This window comes from Drosophila tropicalis, unplaced genomic scaffold (genome assembly GCF_018151085.1).
Source record: "Drosophila tropicalis isolate 14030-0801.00 unplaced genomic scaffold, ASM1815108v1 contig_593, whole genome shotgun sequence".
NCBI lineage: Eukaryota > Metazoa > Arthropoda > Insecta > Diptera > Drosophilidae > Drosophila > Drosophila tropicalis.
This window is the reverse complement of record NW_027173070.1, coordinates 19323367-19339486: the sequence shown is the minus strand read 5'-3', so window position 1 is coordinate 19339486 and position 16120 is coordinate 19323367. Positions and strand designations below refer to the sequence as shown.

The window sequence follows — 16120 nt, the reverse complement described above, 5'->3', positions numbered from 1 at the left end:
TTCATTTATTTGGTCGATTGGTACTACTCTGATTTCTTCTTGACTTCACTGGCTCCATTGCCTGGGCATAAAATTTGATGGCGCCAACATAATCTGTGGACTTTCGTTGATAATTCTCGTAGATACTTATGGAAAACTGATACAAGCCTAATGGCATTTGTATGGGCAAGTAGCTCTCATCCATGTAGACATCACGTGCAAACAAATGACCCTAAAAACCAAACCAAAACACTAATTATCACTAATTGAAGCAAATATCTGTATTACCATAAAAGGGCAGGAATGATTAAAATTTGAGAAGCGTTTAACTGACTTCCAAATTATGGTACCATAGGGCAAAAAATTTCGTCTGGCAATTATATCGCAAATATTGATTGGGACATCAACTAGCCAAGGTTGAAATTTATTGGTATAATCTCTCTTGAAAATCTGTAGTCGTATCTAAGCAAAATTATTATTCCATATATTGGTCCACAAGTTTGATTATAGCCAACTTACAGAGATATTATATAAAGTTTCCACAAGATCCACGTCCATATGAGCTGTGGCTTTATTCCAATTGATGGCCTTAACATAGCATGAGGCATTGGCAGAAAACTTTGGAATTGTAAAACATTCAATGTTCTTAGTTTTATATATAACTGGTGGATCACAATTCTGTTGACAATAAAAGGAAAGTTCCATTAATGATGTCACAAGGTGTTTGTTTCAAACACCAAGTCTTTACCACTTGCCAGGTTATAGCTGAACACAGAATGATTAACACTGACGAGAACATGTCCGCAACTATTCAAAACAATATAATTTTATTCCTTTTCTACATTTCGTATTGCCAAATCAACCACGGCAAACAATTAAAACTTAATTTACAAATCACAAATAATATGAAAAGCAATTAAAGCTTAATATTGGAAATATCTGTTAGTTAATTTAAACCAGAAGGCCGGAGCTACTTTCGGCGGCATTGATGTTTGTATACCCCTCAGTTAGAAAGTCAAATGTTAGCGAAAGAACGGCCTTCAATTACATTTTATTGTATGTTTTAATGACAACTATATTACATAGTCACAATATCATTCGCTCATATGGAAGCTTGTCATTCAAAATAAATGCTTAAGACGCTTTAACATTTTTAAAACTTAATTTGGAATTTTCGTTTCGAAATAATTTAAAGGGACCTTTTTTTAATACATTTTTTAAGGTATGTATTTATGACGGGATGTATTTATGGTTAATTTAAAAAAAAAACATTGTTTTATGCACATCTCCTGCCTTCCAACATTAAGAGGAAAAAAAGAAACGAACAATGTATACTCTCCGAAAATATATACCACAAATCTACATATTTATATATACATATATATCCAGATTCACGCGCACCATATTTAAAGATGCAAGAAACATATTAACATAATGAGAAACATTAAAAAGAATTATCATGCGCTTATAGTTTGTGATGTTAGTTAAGAAATGACATGTTTACAATTTGCCCAAACACTTTTTTGTTATTTAAATAATTATAGTCGAACTAAAAAGCCATAAGCCTAAAAGAAGTAATCTGATTCCGGTTTTTTTTTTTAATACATTTTTATAAAACAATTTTTTGTAAGCTTATTTACACAATTTCGATTATTTTTCGTACATATGAGTTTGAACTTTACATTTTAATATTAGAAATGGATCAGGTCATCAGGTCAAACAAATTAACAAATCGTAAACAAATAAAAATAACATAATTGGTTGTGATGAAAAGTTTTCAGAAAATAGAATAGAATGTTGATTTATCATTCATTCATTGAATTAATAACAGTTTTGAGAAATACACATCCTAGAGGAATGAACCCCAACCAATGTACATAACAGCCAGATTATCCACTTTAGTAGCTTCATTGATTAGATAATTAACCTGACCCTCGGTTGAAAGGGGAATACTGTTGGCTTGGTTACGAGTGACCTAGTCGAACAAAAAAAAAAAAAAAGATTATATAAATGTGGTCTATGAAATTGCGTATGCCACTTACATGACCCTGCAAACGATCTGCAATCCGCTGCACATCATTTGTTATCTTGGCTGTGGCTGCAGCTAAACATCTCTGAGTCCCTAAATCATAGACAAAAGGTCTCAGCATGGACATCAAGGTCTTGGCCTCCTGCTTAAGTAGACGTAAAGTGATCTCACAGCATTTCCGAAAGCTGCCTTCCACTCCGAGTGGTCCCATTGCCACAGTCATGTTGTGGGTTAAACGAAATGGAACCACCTCCGGATAGGCCAATGATTCACCCTGATTAAAAAGGCAATTGAAATCGACATGCACAACATCGGCATTATGCTCGTCAATCAGTATATTCTCGCCATGCCGATCGCCGAGGCCTAATATATAGCCCACCATTGACATAACGGCCGTGGTACGTATGTAAGAATTCCTGGCCTCGTACCAACTGTGGGGCGTGGTGAAGCGCTGACGTAGCCACTCCTGAAATACGGGTGGATGGGCTGGTAATAGAACCTTGAGGAAAACTTCTCGTTTTCGTTCGATCGGATCGTGTAATGAGACGGCATTCTGTTGAAGCATTCGAGCCCCCATTCCCTGACCTATCTGGGCATGTAATGAAGTACAGATTCCGCGATATGAATTCAGATTGGGCAGCCATTCGACTAGGCCGCATTCCTCATTGAATGGCAACACGGCATAGGTGCGTATGTGTAGTCGTCTTTGTCTGGCCCGAGCATCCTGATGCAAATATCTTTTCACCAGGCCATCGAATTCCATTAGTCGTGCATCACGTCGGAGATCATCCTTTGGCTTTACCAGCACATCATAGTTCAGACCATCACTGCAGCGTATGATTAGTTTCTTGGGCTTAGCAGCTGAACGCAAAACTACAACTTGCTCTTGAAAGCCAGAAATATAAATTTGCTGATACGGAAACCAATTCGAAGCTAAGGAGGAGTTCTGTGAGTTGTTGATAGTTGTCGGAGTTAAGTCCGTTGAACTGATCGGCAATGTAGGACGCATGTACTTTTCAAATGGTAGTAATATATCGGAGAAATCCTGATTACACAACTTGGAGAGACGCTTATCCAAATCACTCAACTGATAGTTTCGATCAAGGGTAACTTCTTTATTGGTCAAACCAATTAGACGTTCAGTTAGGGTGTTAAAATCGGATAACAGCTTCTGGAATCTGGTATTCTGTAGTCTAGACTCTGTTAAAATAAGTTTGGCCCTCTTGATTCTATTGGCTGTGGCCGACTTGAAGTGCGGCAACAACATCCAAAGAGATTGCTGTGGATAATCCTCGATCAGACGTATTATTATAATACGTAACACACTGAAAACTTCTCCCTGTGGATGACACAGACGACTCAGCATCTGTGAGTAAGCCGTATAAAACATGGCCGAAGGCAGCACCGAATTGCAATTAGTTAACAAGTCATTCATTTTCTTAATGAGATCGGAATTTGTAGTAGTTTCGGCTGTGTCCAGCCAAAGGCTTATTAAACGCGGCATCGATTGGTAGATATGTTCATTGCCATAACGCAAGGATTTGGCATAATAGAGCATCACCTGTAGCAACATATCGTCGTCAGCATGACTATGGGTCGATGAGTGCGGTTTGTTGCCGCCTGCTGCCGACTGTTTGGCCTCACGTATCTTTTCCAGAAACTGGGCAAACTGCACATGACATCGCTCTGACTGACGCTGCACGGCAATGGCATCACGGAAATATTTCAGTATAGAATCTGCACACAAGTGCATGGATTCGGCATTATAAACGGCCAGGAGGTACTTGCCCTCAAAATACAATTTACGCTGCTCCGGTGGCAACTGTGTGGCATTCTGATCCTGACGCATTGTAGACAATTGCTCCTCCAGATAGTTTATAGCCATCACTTGGTCACCCTTCTGCCAGAGCAGCTTGGCGCGTTCTAGAAAGAGTCCTGTGGGTTTGAATTCTGCCGCTTTGAGTATATACAATTGGGCCCTTTGAAGTTGTCCAGCGTTCCGATTGATTTGGGCACTATTTAACCAGAGCTGCCCCAGCTCTGTTTGAATGGCGGAAAGCAATTGAGCTCTAGATGAAAGACGACGCTGCAATTCTGTCAGCAGGTTTCTCCGGAAACTGTAAATCGGCTCCAAAACACGCACCTGCGGCTGAAGGACTTGCAACCGAAGCTGCCAGTCCTCGAAATAGGCCTTCATTAGGAATTCTTGACGCTGTTCACTGCTCTGCTCTGTTCTGCTTTCTCCCTCCTCCAATTGAAGTTGATCTAACAATCGCTGACTACATTGAAGTTCATAAACTAAATGTAGTTTCACGATTTCATCGTACGCATGGGCATAGGAATGCTGCTGATTGGCCGAACAGCTCCGAAGTTGTTCCAGTACAGAATGCCTCATGCCATCGAGAAGGGAATCAAATTGCGAATGGCTAGTTAAAGGTTGCCTTAGGGCCAGACAACCCTGAGCGCAAAGTGCGGGCCAGTTGGGCTTGGCCTGTTCCTCCAGATCTTCATAGCTACCCAGACGCCAGAGTAATTCCGATTTGCATTCACTGAAATATTGCTCTGTAAACTGATCTGACAAGCGCTGCCACAGACCGTCAGCTATAAGAAGGGCTGTCTTAGGGGTGTCCATACGTAAATAGGCATCAATAATAGCCCTAATATGATCCGGTTGCAATTCCTCCGTACTGGACAAAAGCTGCTCATAGCATGTGATCATATCCTGTTGCCGTTCGACCAAACGATTCACCAATATCTCCTGGGTAACACTCATGTCGTAGCTTCGCACTTGTACAGCTCCTTCCACTGAATCGGCATCCATTAGTTTTCCGTAAATTTCAATCAAAAACGTAAACTGTTCCAGTATACGCTTCGCTTTGTCCCCCTCCTCAAGGTAACTTTCCAGGTAGCACAAAGCCCGTGGATACTCGCCACAATTATAGCTAGCTTGGGAAACCAACAATTTTGGAATTGTTTTAAGAAACTCATAAATTTTTCTATAGTTGGCATCAACAATTTGTGGCGGTTTACCACCTGTACTCCGTCCATGAAGACGTTGCCATTCCCTGAGCCACCGCTGCAAGAAATCTAAAAGTTCAGCACACAATTTACCGGCCAAACGCGGCACGTGACTGGAGTCTTCCTCTCTTTCCTGTTGTTGCTCCGACACTGGCCTAATGCCAGCTGCATATTTCTTTGACTCGAACAGTTTAAATGCGTTCTCCTTATGAGAACTGAGATCCTGCTGGCTTTTTGTCGATACAGAATACTCTTCATTGGCCTGCAAAACGGCAACAAACTCTTCCTGAACGTGTTTCCGCTGCTCTGGCTTGCATTCCAACAGGGCATGAAGAACTATGTAGGGATAAAAGGTGCTCAACATGTTGGCATCTCGTTTAATGCAAGGCTTGTACGAACTAAGTAAGTGCCGCGTTTCGGTGGATTGGATATAGTCAATTAGACGGCTAGCCCAAAGAAATGCCCACTCCTCATAAGAGTTCTTTGTATAGTGACTCCCAAATATGGGTTGTTCATTGCAACTACTCGGCCGCTGGGAACTGGTATAGCAGGAATAGAGCAATGGTTCCATAACCTGGCGCATACGCGAGGGCAACGACTGCCACAGTTGAACTTTTTTCTTCTCCTTTGGCGAGATGCCACACACGGCCAGTGTTTCCTGTATAGCCAGCGAGAAGCTATCCACATGCTTCGTCTTCTGTTGAAATTGATAGCCCCGACACAAAGAAGTTAGAGCGAGAATGGTAAACTCCTCAGAAAGCACACTCAATGGCAATTGCTGCGGCTTGGTGAAATTATAATTGGAGGGCAAGTAGCTAGAATCAATGGCACCAAGTTCTCCGAGGCATTTGGCTGATGCCATTTGAAGTTGGCGATCATCGTGTTGACAGCCCGCAACCAACACATTAACAATCTGCTCAATAAGTGGCTCCATGGGCAATTCATTTAGAATCATACGATTCAGCTGGCCACGTCGTCGACCAAAAAGAGCACCCAGATGTTGCAAGCCATAGATACGAACTTGGAGGCACTCGTCGGTGATGTGTTTGTAAAGGAATTGCAATTGCACTAGCAATTGGGGTGAATTGGACTCCTCCTCCTCCTTGTCGACGCCAAAATTTAGGTGAGATGTATGCCGTTTGATGCACTGTCTTATGACTGGCGACACATTTTCCATGTCTTCAAGAAAGTACAGATCCGTAATGAAATTACCCAACATTGAGGCATTTTTAAGTATAACAAATTCATATAGATCATTTACTTGATCAACGGTCTCTTTATCATTGAGTAGGGGTTGTAAAGTAGCCACTATCCGACCCAGAGATGGACCCAATTCCTGCACATTGACCACATGCAAAAAAATATGCCATATCTTAAGACAAATCCTCTGCAGGCGTGTCTCGTTCAATGTGTGGACAAACGTTAGCATGGCTATAATCTTAAAACGAAACTGGGTAACATGCTGCGAGCCAACCAAACGCATAATCTGGCCCAAGCTATAGAGGGTCTCTTCTTTAAGGGGTTTCTCAAACGAGGGCTCACCCAGACAGCTCTCAAAATGGGTTATTACGCCTAAAAATCGTTCGGCTATAAATGCAGCAAATTCGGCATTGGCTGATTGACTTGACGATGGATACTGTTCGATGTTGTCCTCTGATGAATGCAGGAGACTTTGAAAAGATCGCATTATAAATGTTGGATCCCGATTAAAGTAGATTAGGAGTTCAGCAACAGTTTGCTGCAATGAGTATGTAAAAATTATAGCACTTTATATTTTTATTATATTTTGGAGTCTCCTCTTACCTTGACATCGGCATTCATTAGCTGCTGGAGACTGCTTTTGGTGCAACTGACCACAAATTCAATGCAGCTATTGGCCAATTCTGGAGTCTCTGTGAGATGGACATGTGTATAAATGCGTAAAAATGAAGTGGCAAATAAAGTGGAAATTGGTTTTCTCAATTGTTTTGATATTAGCACCAGAACACCCTTGCAGCGTGGTTCCTTCATGCAATACGGCAACACCATGGTGGTCAACAGGCGATGATACTTGCACGTGAATTCCTGAACACATGAAAATCCCAACATTTTCGAGAGCTTAAAAAAGGCAAATTAATATGATTAAATGTGTGCTTGTTATTTTTACTTACCGCTTTCAAAGATCGTGTAAATCTCACGCCATCTGATAGGTATACATTCAGTGCCAAACGAACGGCAAGGGCAAGTGCATCCCGTTTGTACCAGTTCCATAATGTAACCGTCTGCAGATTATGACGTGCGCACATTTCGCTGGCAGCTAGAACAGCTTCTTGCACCACCAGCGAACGAATGTGAACCAGGAAGAAGAATGTCATTTTGAACCAGTGGAATAGCCAGATTTCACTAATACCCGGATAAGCACAGCCCACGAGTAGTCGGAGTAGTTTACGTTGCTCGTAAACGCTTTGCGCTTGCACTGGCTTAGCCAATACTTGTTGAATGCTAGTAAGTATTAGGGCAGCCAATTCTTTCATGAATCGGGGATCCCGCGACGACATCACTGGAACCACAAGCGACATTGTCTGTTCCGAGAGTTTTTCGCAACCTTTCTCGCTCAACAGGCGCAAACAAAGCTGTGGATCTATGGATTTTAGAGAGTTCAGATGGTGGGCAATGAACAAGAAATCGGGTTGAAACAGCAAATCCTCGGCTATCGATTGAAATGTGTCATTTGAAAAATTAAAATTATGTAAACTTGACTTGTATTTTCCTAGATAATAGCCAGGTAATGCCTCTGGCATTGGACGACACTTAGAGCAGTACCAAAGTAACTGATCCTCGACTCTAAATACATGAATCGTCTCAGACTGTGAGCAGAGAAGTAAGCGTAGAACTAGACAGCGATTTTTTGGATTACTCAAACTTGGTAGTGCTTTCAAGAGATGATCGGTCTTTATGTAGCCAGACATATTCAACTGGGGGAGATTATCGAAAAAGGTTTTCACTGTTTCCTCATCTTGTAATGTAAAAAAATTCATATTCTCTTGAGCAAAAAACAATTGCAATTGAGTGTGGGCACTGGAAGGCGTCTCAAGTTTAATGGAGCATAAGTGATCCAGCTGCTTATTACGCTGGAGTATTGAAAGTAACTGCTGTTGAGTCTGGGACTTTAGATTAGGGCGTACACAAGATATCTTCATTAAGAGTGAACAAATTTCAAAATATTTCTCGGTAAAGTTCAATCGCCCCTTCTGATCCTGCTCGATAACATTTAGAGCATGAAGATTCCAATTGATCTCCGGTGTTAGCACAAGATCATATTGCAAGGGAAGCTTTATTAAGAAGTCGCAATCGATGGGATTTGTTTGTTCATTGACAAAGACCTGTTGCTGACGTTGTTGTAATAGAAGCAATTCCAATTGCTTTAGGGCTTTTAGTATGGATAGCATTTGATCAAGCTCCACAGGAGATAGGCTATCAATTTTCTGAAAAAGGTTATTCAGACATTTTGTGAGAGTGCAAAGAATGTCAGATCTCATTTCAGTGTGTTTGACTGCCACGCAAGTAAGTACAGGCATTAATTGAACAGGAAAGACTCGCCATTTACTCATCACCAGATGCTGCAATGCAACCAGAGAGCAGCCGAGTTCAGCATCCATTTGTTTTTTCAAATAGTTGGCCAAGTTTTCAATCAACTCGGATTTGTCCATATTCAAAGGTAACGACAAAATCTCATTTAGCAAATCGTGGCCCAAATCCAGAGTCTGTTTACCAGGCAATTGCATCACCAAGAGAAGATTTTTGGTTAAGACCACCAAATGTTGTATCTCCAATTGGGTTATTAAACGGACTTCTAGCCATTTGGGCACCATTGACCACATCATAGTTATCGCCTTTAAAGATAACTGGGCGTAGTGAGGAACATCTGCGTTTAAAAGCCAACTGGAAGCAGATTGCATTTTGAGGACTTCATGGCAATAATTCATGCTACTCAACTTGGTCTCCACATCGCACTCTTTAAGGATCAGCAAAGCCTGTTGCAGACTGCCGGCAAAAATACCAGCATGAGTGGCATGCCCAATGCCATGAGCATGCTGTAGAATGGTCAACATATTTCTGGCATATCCGTCGACTTGATCTACTCTTACATTGATTTCCTTATGACTACATTGCGAATCAAACTCTTGCAAAAGGCTTACTTCGCAGGCAAAGATCCGCAAGATTAGTGTCTGCTCACTATTCTGCTCCTGGTTATCCTTCGTGAATTGTAATTCAGTTAATTGCTCGTAAATCACCTGTAGAACTTCTATATAAGCCTGCACTATACGCTCGAAGAGTTTTGAATGATTTGACCAACATGAGCTGATGAGTTTCTTTTGCAGCTCGATGCACTGACTGTGAGAGAAGAATAAAGGCATATAGTGTGGTGCACCAAAGTACATAAAAGTCCTTATTACCTGATATCCGAACCGGCGTTATTATTGAGAATGCAATGGGCCAATTTATTGAGCAGCCAGAGCAGAAATGTGTCTTGGAATTTGCAGTTAAACTCAGACCCACTGATTAGGCTGGCTTCTTGGCATAAAATTTCATCTATCACATTGAAAACTTCCTCCAAATTACCACCAATTTCACTTCTATTGACCACATTATAAAGGATCTTCCACATTTCTTTACGGCGCGTCATTTTCGTGATGTTTAGTCTTTTCAAATCAACAACAACAACGAGGGCTGCATTTGTTAAACGCAATGTTGTAAAATTCAAAAATTGGTGTTAGAAATGATAAGAACATGCGCCCCACCAGCTGTTAAACTACTAACAGCTGATTATATCCGTTACGAATTACCATAAAATTGAACTAGCAATCCATCGGCATCTCTGCAGCTTTTGATTTACAGGCCACAGGCGAGCAATTTTAAAAAATGGAATAGAAACAACTTTTAATAAAACACTGTCCATCTCATATATGTACGTATTCATATAATTCAAGGACTCTGGTTGAGACATCCTCCATTAAACATTAACAAAACTAATAACTAACAAATTGGAAACTGATTCCTCTAGCATAGGATATCAAGTAGAGTATCAATCACTGATTCGAGCATATACCACAGCTGTACGGGATGGAGTATACACTTCAATAAAATTCGAACGACCAGCATAACCTTCAGGATTCGAATGATGCTTGCCTTGGGTATCAATGCGATTGTGGCCACCGAAAAGCGGATCATCCGATGAGAGAACAGCCTGGTAGGTGCCGGCCCAATTGGTGCCGACGCGGTAGCCGGTGAAACTCTGTTGCGGATGGAAATTGAAAACAAAAACCAAGCCTGCGCGCTCGAAGGCAATTATTTTGTCACCCTCATGCTTCCAGCTAACATAGGCGGGTCCGGAATGCAGCCAACCGAAACGTTCCTCTAGTTGATTCATGGCACGATCGAATTCGTTGAGATACTTGTATTTCAGCAGTTCATCATCGACGAGATTCCATTGACGGCGAGCATAATGGTAAGAGTCGTTGTTGCCCACACGTGGAAAATCAAGCCACTCGGGATGCCCAAATTCGTTACCCATGAAGTTCAGGTATGCCTCTCCACCCAGCGCATGCGTTATCAAACGTATGATTTTATGTAGAGCTATACCGCGATCTATAATTAGAGTTGAGTCCGAAAGCGTGGACATATGTGTGTACATTTCCTTATCCATTAGCCAGAACGCAATGGTTTTGTCTCCCACCAGAGCTTGATCATGGGATTCGGCATAGGCCACCGTGTTCTCCATCCAGCGGCGATTTGTTAAAGTGTGCACTACGTTCCCCATATTCCACTCGTCGTCGGATTGTTCCTTTAACAATTCAATCCATTTGTCAGGGATTGCCATTCCCAAGCGATAGTCGAAACCAATTCCGCCTTCAGATACGGGACGGCACAGAGTGGGCATGCCGGAAACGTCCTCGGCTATAGTTATAATTTCCGGATCGAGCGTATGCAGAAAATGATTGGCCAAACCCAAGTAATTAAGAGAATCCGTATCCACATTAAGGCCAAAGTATTCGTTATAATCACCACTAAATCCCTCGCCAATTCCACGTGAATGGTACAGCATAGAAGTAACACCATCGAAGCGATAACCATCGAAATTGTACTCGTCGTGCCACCAACGCAGATTGGACAACAAGAAGCGTAAAACCTCATACTCCATATAGTTAAAGAGCCTGCTGTCCCACAGCGAATGTTCACCTTTCGGACCGTCGTGAAAGAAACAGCTGTTGGTCCCATCGAATTGGTTCAGACCATCCTGGACATTCTTGGAAGCATGCGAGTGTACCACATCCAACAAAACATACAGACCATTTGCGTGGGCCACATCGATCATGCGTTTCAGTTGCTCCGGGTTGCCATAACGGCTGGAGGCAGCATAGAAACTGGTCACCTGATAGCCGAAGCTGGCGTAATAGGCATGCTCCATAATGGCCATAACTTGGATACAATTATAGCCCTGTTTCTTGATGCGCGGCACAATGCGATCGGCAAACTCATCATAGCTGCCCACTCGGGGCTCCTGCGACGCTATTCCCACATGACACTCATAGATTCTCAACGACTTAGGCTTAGCCGGACGTCCGTGCTGACGTTGATAGCGTTCTGCAGCTGGTGGTTGCCAAACATATTGTTTGTAATTCACGCCCTGATTAGCCTCCTTTGGTGGCTGGACCACATATTTGGCCCATGGCGATAAACGGTCCAGTAGTTGCCCGGATTGATTGCGTATGATCACCTTGATTTCACTGAGATGCTTAATTGGAGGACTTCCATCTGCATTGGCGGGCAAATGCAATTCCCATTTGCCATAGTCTAATTTCTTAAAAGGATGTGCCTCCCAGTGCCAATTATCTATGAAGTGGATTAATAAATAAATGAATTGATAAACGATTTCATTAATCTACTTACTAAAATCTCCCGTTAGATAAACATCTCTGGCTCCGGGAGCCCATTCGCGGGCTATAACCGAATTATCCGGCTGAAAATGTAGACCGTAATATTTGTATGCCTGTGAGAATTGATCCAGGCCCCCCTCGCTGTCCTTGATCTTGCCAAGCCAATCCTGAAGAACGCCATGACTGCAATGGATGAAAGTTAGAGATTGTCAAGACATCTTTGGTTATTTATAGAAAAACCGGAAGGAGACATGCTCCAAACACGCCGGCATCACGCAAAATATCAGAGATACATAAATAAAAATTAGTAGAATCAAGCAAATACACACACGAACACACGCACACACACACACACCCACACATCCACAGTCAAGGCAAACACGCAGGGCGACCTTCACTTGACATTGCGAACAAAGTTTTTCCAACTGAATTGCATTTGTTGCTCGTTTAACGCTGCCGCCCAATCCCTGGCCAACTGATATGACTATGCACCGTCGCTGGACAAGTTATGCTTATCTATTGCCGAAGCCAACCCTGAACTCGTATGATCTCTCCGTTGTACCTACTTTAATGGCTTCTGTCCTACTTACCGCCTGCGTATCTCACGTTCAAAAGGCTTCAGGTAACCATCTTGTTCGAAAAGTTTGGCTATATCCTTAACTTCCACTTGCATAGCATCACCACCACCCATGATGATTGCAACAAAACAGGAAAATAAATAGAAAAACAGGAGAATGACCAAATACCGGCGGCTATGCCAGCAAAAAAACAACTGATTATATTTTCAGCTGCAGTCCAAGCGCTAGAGCTTCGTGAGAGCTTTTGACGAGAACAGCTGATTTGCTAAATTATCTTTTGGCCTGCCGGTTCGCGTATATAAACAACAGCATAATGGAGCCTTGCCGCCTCTCCCACCGTCACTGCCACCACCACCATCCACTGCTCTATTAAATCTTTCCCTTGGCTACATGTTTTTGTCGCCAAATGATTTGGGAATCGACACACATCCAAAGTTGAGGCGTTGATAAGAGAACTTACCTAGAGAGAATGCTAATTGCCCTTGATTGGCTGACCTGATTGTTAACCTTTTTTGGGAACCTGTCGACAAAGCGTTAAGTGCATGTCCATTATGTAAAATTTGTTTTTTGAACAACGATTCCTCTTTTTAATACCCTAAGTTACTTATTGCATCACTTTATATACGAACGAAAGATTATAATGTAAAAATGTAAAATTAATGCTATACTTATGTATGTATAGCATATATATATACTTATGTATGATAGTTGAACATGATTGGTTGATCTTTAAGGTTTTAGTAGAGCAAACAATTATCGGCTTAAAAAGCTTAGCCCCGAAGTGATTATGCATTACATGTTGTTTGTCCTTCAGAAAGTCACTTAGAGTAACAAGATTTTATACCAAGATTATGTTAATTATTATGTTTTAAAATTTTATTGAAAACTATAAGGCAATGTTTGGTCTTAATGAACCCCTAAGCGATTGCTAGCTAGGTAACAGGTTATTTATAGTTTAATTACAATATTTTCATACTGTTCTTGTACATACGTCAACTTAAGACTAATAAACAAAGGACAATGACAATGAAGCTTAATGAACTGCACTGGAAACACTTTCAATAATCTCGAAAGCTGTGGCAATGTCAGCCTCATCCAAATGACGATTGATGGCAATCCTGAGACTCGGACGCACTGGCTTACGCTCCCTATTCTGTAAATAGGCAGCTTGTACAACAGCCACACCACGAGCAATGCACTAAGAATTGAAATTGAGAAGGAAAGGATCAACAATATTTCTATTTAATAACGAATCCAACTATACCTTATTGGACACCTCAGCAAGGAGTTTTTGTTCCGTATCGAATTTATCACTTGACTGGGCCAAATACAAATGCTTCACGGGGGATAGTTCGTTGCCAGAAAGACGCAACTTTGTGAATTTGGAAAATTTCTGATGCAACAGTTTTGATTTGGTTTGAAGCTGCTCAAAAATTTGAGGATTGCGTTCAAAGCGATCAAGGGCTGAAATCGCTGCCTGAGTAAGCATAGGAGGAAGTGAGGCCGAAAATATATAGCCCAGACCGGAGAGACGTTGATGCTCGGCTATGAAATGCGAGCCCACGCAGAAACCACCAATGGTGGCCATAGAACCCTCCATGCCAGCAGATATCAAGTCGATTTCATCCCGCTAAAAGAAGATTTAAAATGGTTACAAATCGAATAAACAGGAAAAAAAAAAAACATTTATGACTTACACTAATATTAAAGTGTTCTGTTACACCACGACCTTCTTTGCCCAGAGTGCCAAACGAGATGCTTTCGTCCAGGAAAATACGCAGCTTGTATTTGTTGCGTAGGGCTACTAGTTCGGGAAGTGGACAAATCTCCCCAGTATTCATGTAGATACCCTCAGCAACCAAAAAGCGGCGAGTCTTAAGCGCTTTTTTCGGATTCTTTTTATCACGCGCTTCCTGCTCTGTCAGAAGACGCTCCAAGTCCTTGACATCGTTGTGCTTGTAGAACACAATTGTACTACGAGAGGCATCCAAACCCTTTTGTATGGCAAAGTTCACAGCTTCATCACTAAATGAAAATCAATATTACATATAATCTACGCCAATCTTGAGCATCACTTACACAAAGATCAGGTCACCACGTTTGGCATAGGCGGGTATGGCACTGGCCACTGTGGAGAAGCCATACGAATACACAATGGCTTCCTCTAAGCCCATAAACTTTGCCAAACGATCTTCCAGGTCCAAATGAACATCCATTGTGCCATAAAATCCACGTGGACCACATGATCCTACACCATATTTACGCAGCGACTTGCATGCCTCATCTATAATCTCTTCATCTTCCAAGAATCCTAAATAGTTCTGCGATCCCAAATTGAGACAATCATGCCCATCGACTTTTATGTGCTTGCCGGCTATAGATTGCACTACATGATTGTGAAGCAATGGGTGCTCAGGATCGGTGTCGGGTACCAACACTTCTGGTTCATATTTCTCAATTAGATAGTCCTCCTGTTCCTTGGTAAATCGACGACGTCCACCACCACGTTTGTGCAAAAGTAGCCATACAACGGTGACGAGAAGAAAACTTTCCAAGACCAAAGCAAAAGTGGGCGTCTAAAAAGGTGTGATACAGAGCAGTGTTTTGGGTGTGACATTTACAATTGAATTGTCTACTTACATTCCGAAAGATGCCGCCAATTTCGTTGATTAATTGTATAGCCACCATTTTATGTCGAGTTAGTAATGCTCCAACTTTTCTGCGAAAAATCAATGGAAATCGTATAGAGATTACGTTGTTGTTCTTATTGCTGTTCGTGCATGTGTCATGCAAAAACAAATAAGCGTTCCTCTTATCATAGGCCAGTCATAAAATCGCTTTGGATACAAAATGCACATACATGTAAAAAGTATGAAAATGTGAAAACGACAAACAGAAACACCGCCTACACCTCAAATGTTTCTTGTTGTTTTTTTCGGTTTCTAACGAAACCGCTGATCTGGCAACACTGGTAACCCCCACCAGAGGTGCCAATAGCCAAGCACCAAAAGATAAAAAATGCGCTATAAGTACCTATTTTTAAATATTTAAAACTCCACCTTTTCACAGTCTCAACCTAAAAACTTGTGCCCTAAAAACTCAAAGAAAATCAATTAAAAGTCTATTTTGGCGATATAAATATTTATCTATTTTGTGGTTTTAAATATTTATCTGTAAATCACAGAAGTACTGGAGATTGGCCAATATTGTTCAATATCATACTTCATTGACTTGATTTTAAAACTAAAGTCTACCGATTCCAATAAGAATTACAGTGTTAAATTTAAAAAATTTCACTCCACTTTCAATAAAGCATATAACAGCTCAATCCGCCCTGTCGTCGATTTAGAATTCATTCCATTGTTCTAATCCTTTTTAAAATAAAACTTATGAAACAGCAATAATATTAATAAGTTCGTAAGAGCCTTGGTTAATTTTTCAAGTGCTATAGTCCATTTAAATTTTCTTGCATAATTTTCACCTACACATCACGTCAAATGTGTCAAAATTAACATTAACCAATCCTTAACTTGTATTTCACAAGTGGCTTTTGTATCAAGTGACAGCTGCGATATGAAAATTAGCACTCTACAGTTCCC

The 16120-nt window shown here is 41.3% G+C and overlaps 4 protein-coding genes across 7 annotated transcripts; all 4 read right to left on the bottom strand.

Moving 5' to 3' along the window:
- Position 1: 1 nt before the first annotated feature.
- Positions 2 to 778, bottom strand: LOC137575709 (uncharacterized). Its single transcript, XM_068288342.1, has 4 exons — positions 728 to 778; positions 499 to 657; positions 268 to 441; positions 2 to 211 (listed from the first exon to the last, which is right to left on the bottom strand). Exons 1-4 carry the CDS (start codon positions 776 to 778, stop codon positions 2 to 4), a joined length of 594 nt encoding a protein of 197 aa, XP_068144443.1.
- An 860-nt stretch (positions 779 to 1638) lies between these two features.
- mei-41 (meiotic 41) lies at positions 1639 to 9702 on the bottom strand. Of its 2 annotated transcripts, XM_068289957.1 has the most exons (6): positions 9463 to 9702; positions 9002 to 9400; positions 7177 to 8947; positions 6830 to 7123; positions 2022 to 6764; positions 1639 to 1954 (listed from the first exon to the last, which is right to left on the bottom strand). In XM_068289957.1, exons 1-6 carry the CDS (start codon positions 9690 to 9692, stop codon positions 1829 to 1831), a joined length of 7563 nt encoding a protein of 2520 aa, XP_068146058.1. In that variant the 5' UTR covers positions 9693 to 9702; the 3' UTR covers positions 1639 to 1828. The 2 variants fall into 2 exon arrangements, with proteins under 2 accessions (XP_068146058.1, XP_068146057.1); XM_068289956.1 differs by having other exon boundaries at positions 7177 to 9400.
- Positions 9703 to 9966: 264 nt separating this feature from the next.
- Positions 9967 to 12729, bottom strand: AGBE (1,4-alpha-glucan-branching enzyme). The gene is made up of 3 exons (XM_068289129.1): positions 12534 to 12729; positions 11957 to 12126; positions 9967 to 11899 (listed from the first exon to the last, which is right to left on the bottom strand). Exons 1-3 carry the CDS (start codon positions 12632 to 12634, stop codon positions 10092 to 10094), a joined length of 2079 nt encoding a protein of 692 aa, XP_068145230.1. The 5' UTR covers positions 12635 to 12729; the 3' UTR covers positions 9967 to 10091.
- A 641-nt stretch (positions 12730 to 13370) lies between these two features.
- Positions 13371 to 15489, bottom strand: Spt-I (serine palmitoyltransferase subunit I). Of its 3 annotated transcripts, none has more exons than XM_068289130.1 (6): positions 15382 to 15489; positions 15162 to 15240; positions 14601 to 15097; positions 14219 to 14546; positions 13786 to 14151; positions 13371 to 13719 (listed from the first exon to the last, which is right to left on the bottom strand). In XM_068289130.1, exons 2-6 carry the CDS (start codon positions 15207 to 15209, stop codon positions 13555 to 13557), a joined length of 1404 nt encoding a protein of 467 aa, XP_068145231.1. In that variant the 5' UTR covers positions 15210 to 15240; positions 15382 to 15489; the 3' UTR covers positions 13371 to 13554. The 3 variants fall into 3 exon arrangements, with proteins under 3 accessions (XP_068145231.1, XP_068145233.1, XP_068145232.1); XM_068289132.1 differs by having other exon boundaries at positions 15162 to 15235; positions 15382 to 15445; XM_068289131.1 differs by lacking the exon at positions 15382 to 15489 and having other exon boundaries at positions 15162 to 15346.
- Positions 15490 to 16120: the final 631 nt, after the last annotated feature.

Coding starts and splice junctions, on each gene's coding strand:
- LOC137575709 (XM_068288342.1), bottom strand. CDS start 778: ATGTTCTCGTCAGTGTTAATCATTCTGTGTTCAGCTATAACCTGGCAA. Junction 658..727: donor CAGCTATAACCTGGCAAGTG/GTAAAGACTTGG, acceptor TATTGTCAACAG/AATTGTGATCCACCAGTTAT. Junction 442..498: donor AAACTTTATATAATATCTCT/GTAAGTTGGCTA, acceptor AATTTTGCTTAG/ATACGACTACAGATTTTCAA.
- mei-41 (XM_068289956.1), bottom strand. CDS start 9,692: ATGACGCGCCGTAAAGAAATGTGGAAGATCCTTTATAATGTGGTCAAT. Junction 9,401..9,462: donor AACGCCGGTTCGGATATCAG/GTAATAAGGACT, acceptor CTTCTCTCACAG/TCAGTGCATCGAGCTGCAAA. Junction 6,765..6,829: donor TAATGAATGCCGATGTCAAG/GTAAGAGGAGAC, acceptor TACTCATTGCAG/CAAACTGTTGCTGAACTCCT.
- AGBE (XM_068289129.1), bottom strand. CDS start 12,634: ATGGGTGGTGGTGATGCTATGCAAGTGGAAGTTAAGGATATAGCCAAA. Junction 12,127..12,533: donor GAACGTGAGATACGCAGGCG/GTAAGTAGGACA, acceptor CATCCATTGCAG/TCATGGCGTTCTTCAGGATT. Junction 11,900..11,956: donor TTATCTAACGGGAGATTTTA/GTAAGTAGATTA, acceptor TCCACTTCATAG/ATAATTGGCACTGGGAGGCA.
- Spt-I (XM_068289130.1), bottom strand. CDS start 15,209: ATGGTGGCTATACAATTAATCAACGAAATTGGCGGCATCTTTCGGAAT. Junction 14,547..14,600: donor CGTGGTGACCTGATCTTTGT/GTAAGTGATGCT, acceptor ATTTTCATTTAG/TGATGAAGCTGTGAACTTTG. Junction 14,152..14,218: donor CAGAACACTTTAATATTAGT/GTAAGTCATAAA, acceptor ATCTTCTTTTAG/CGGGATGAAATCGACTTGAT.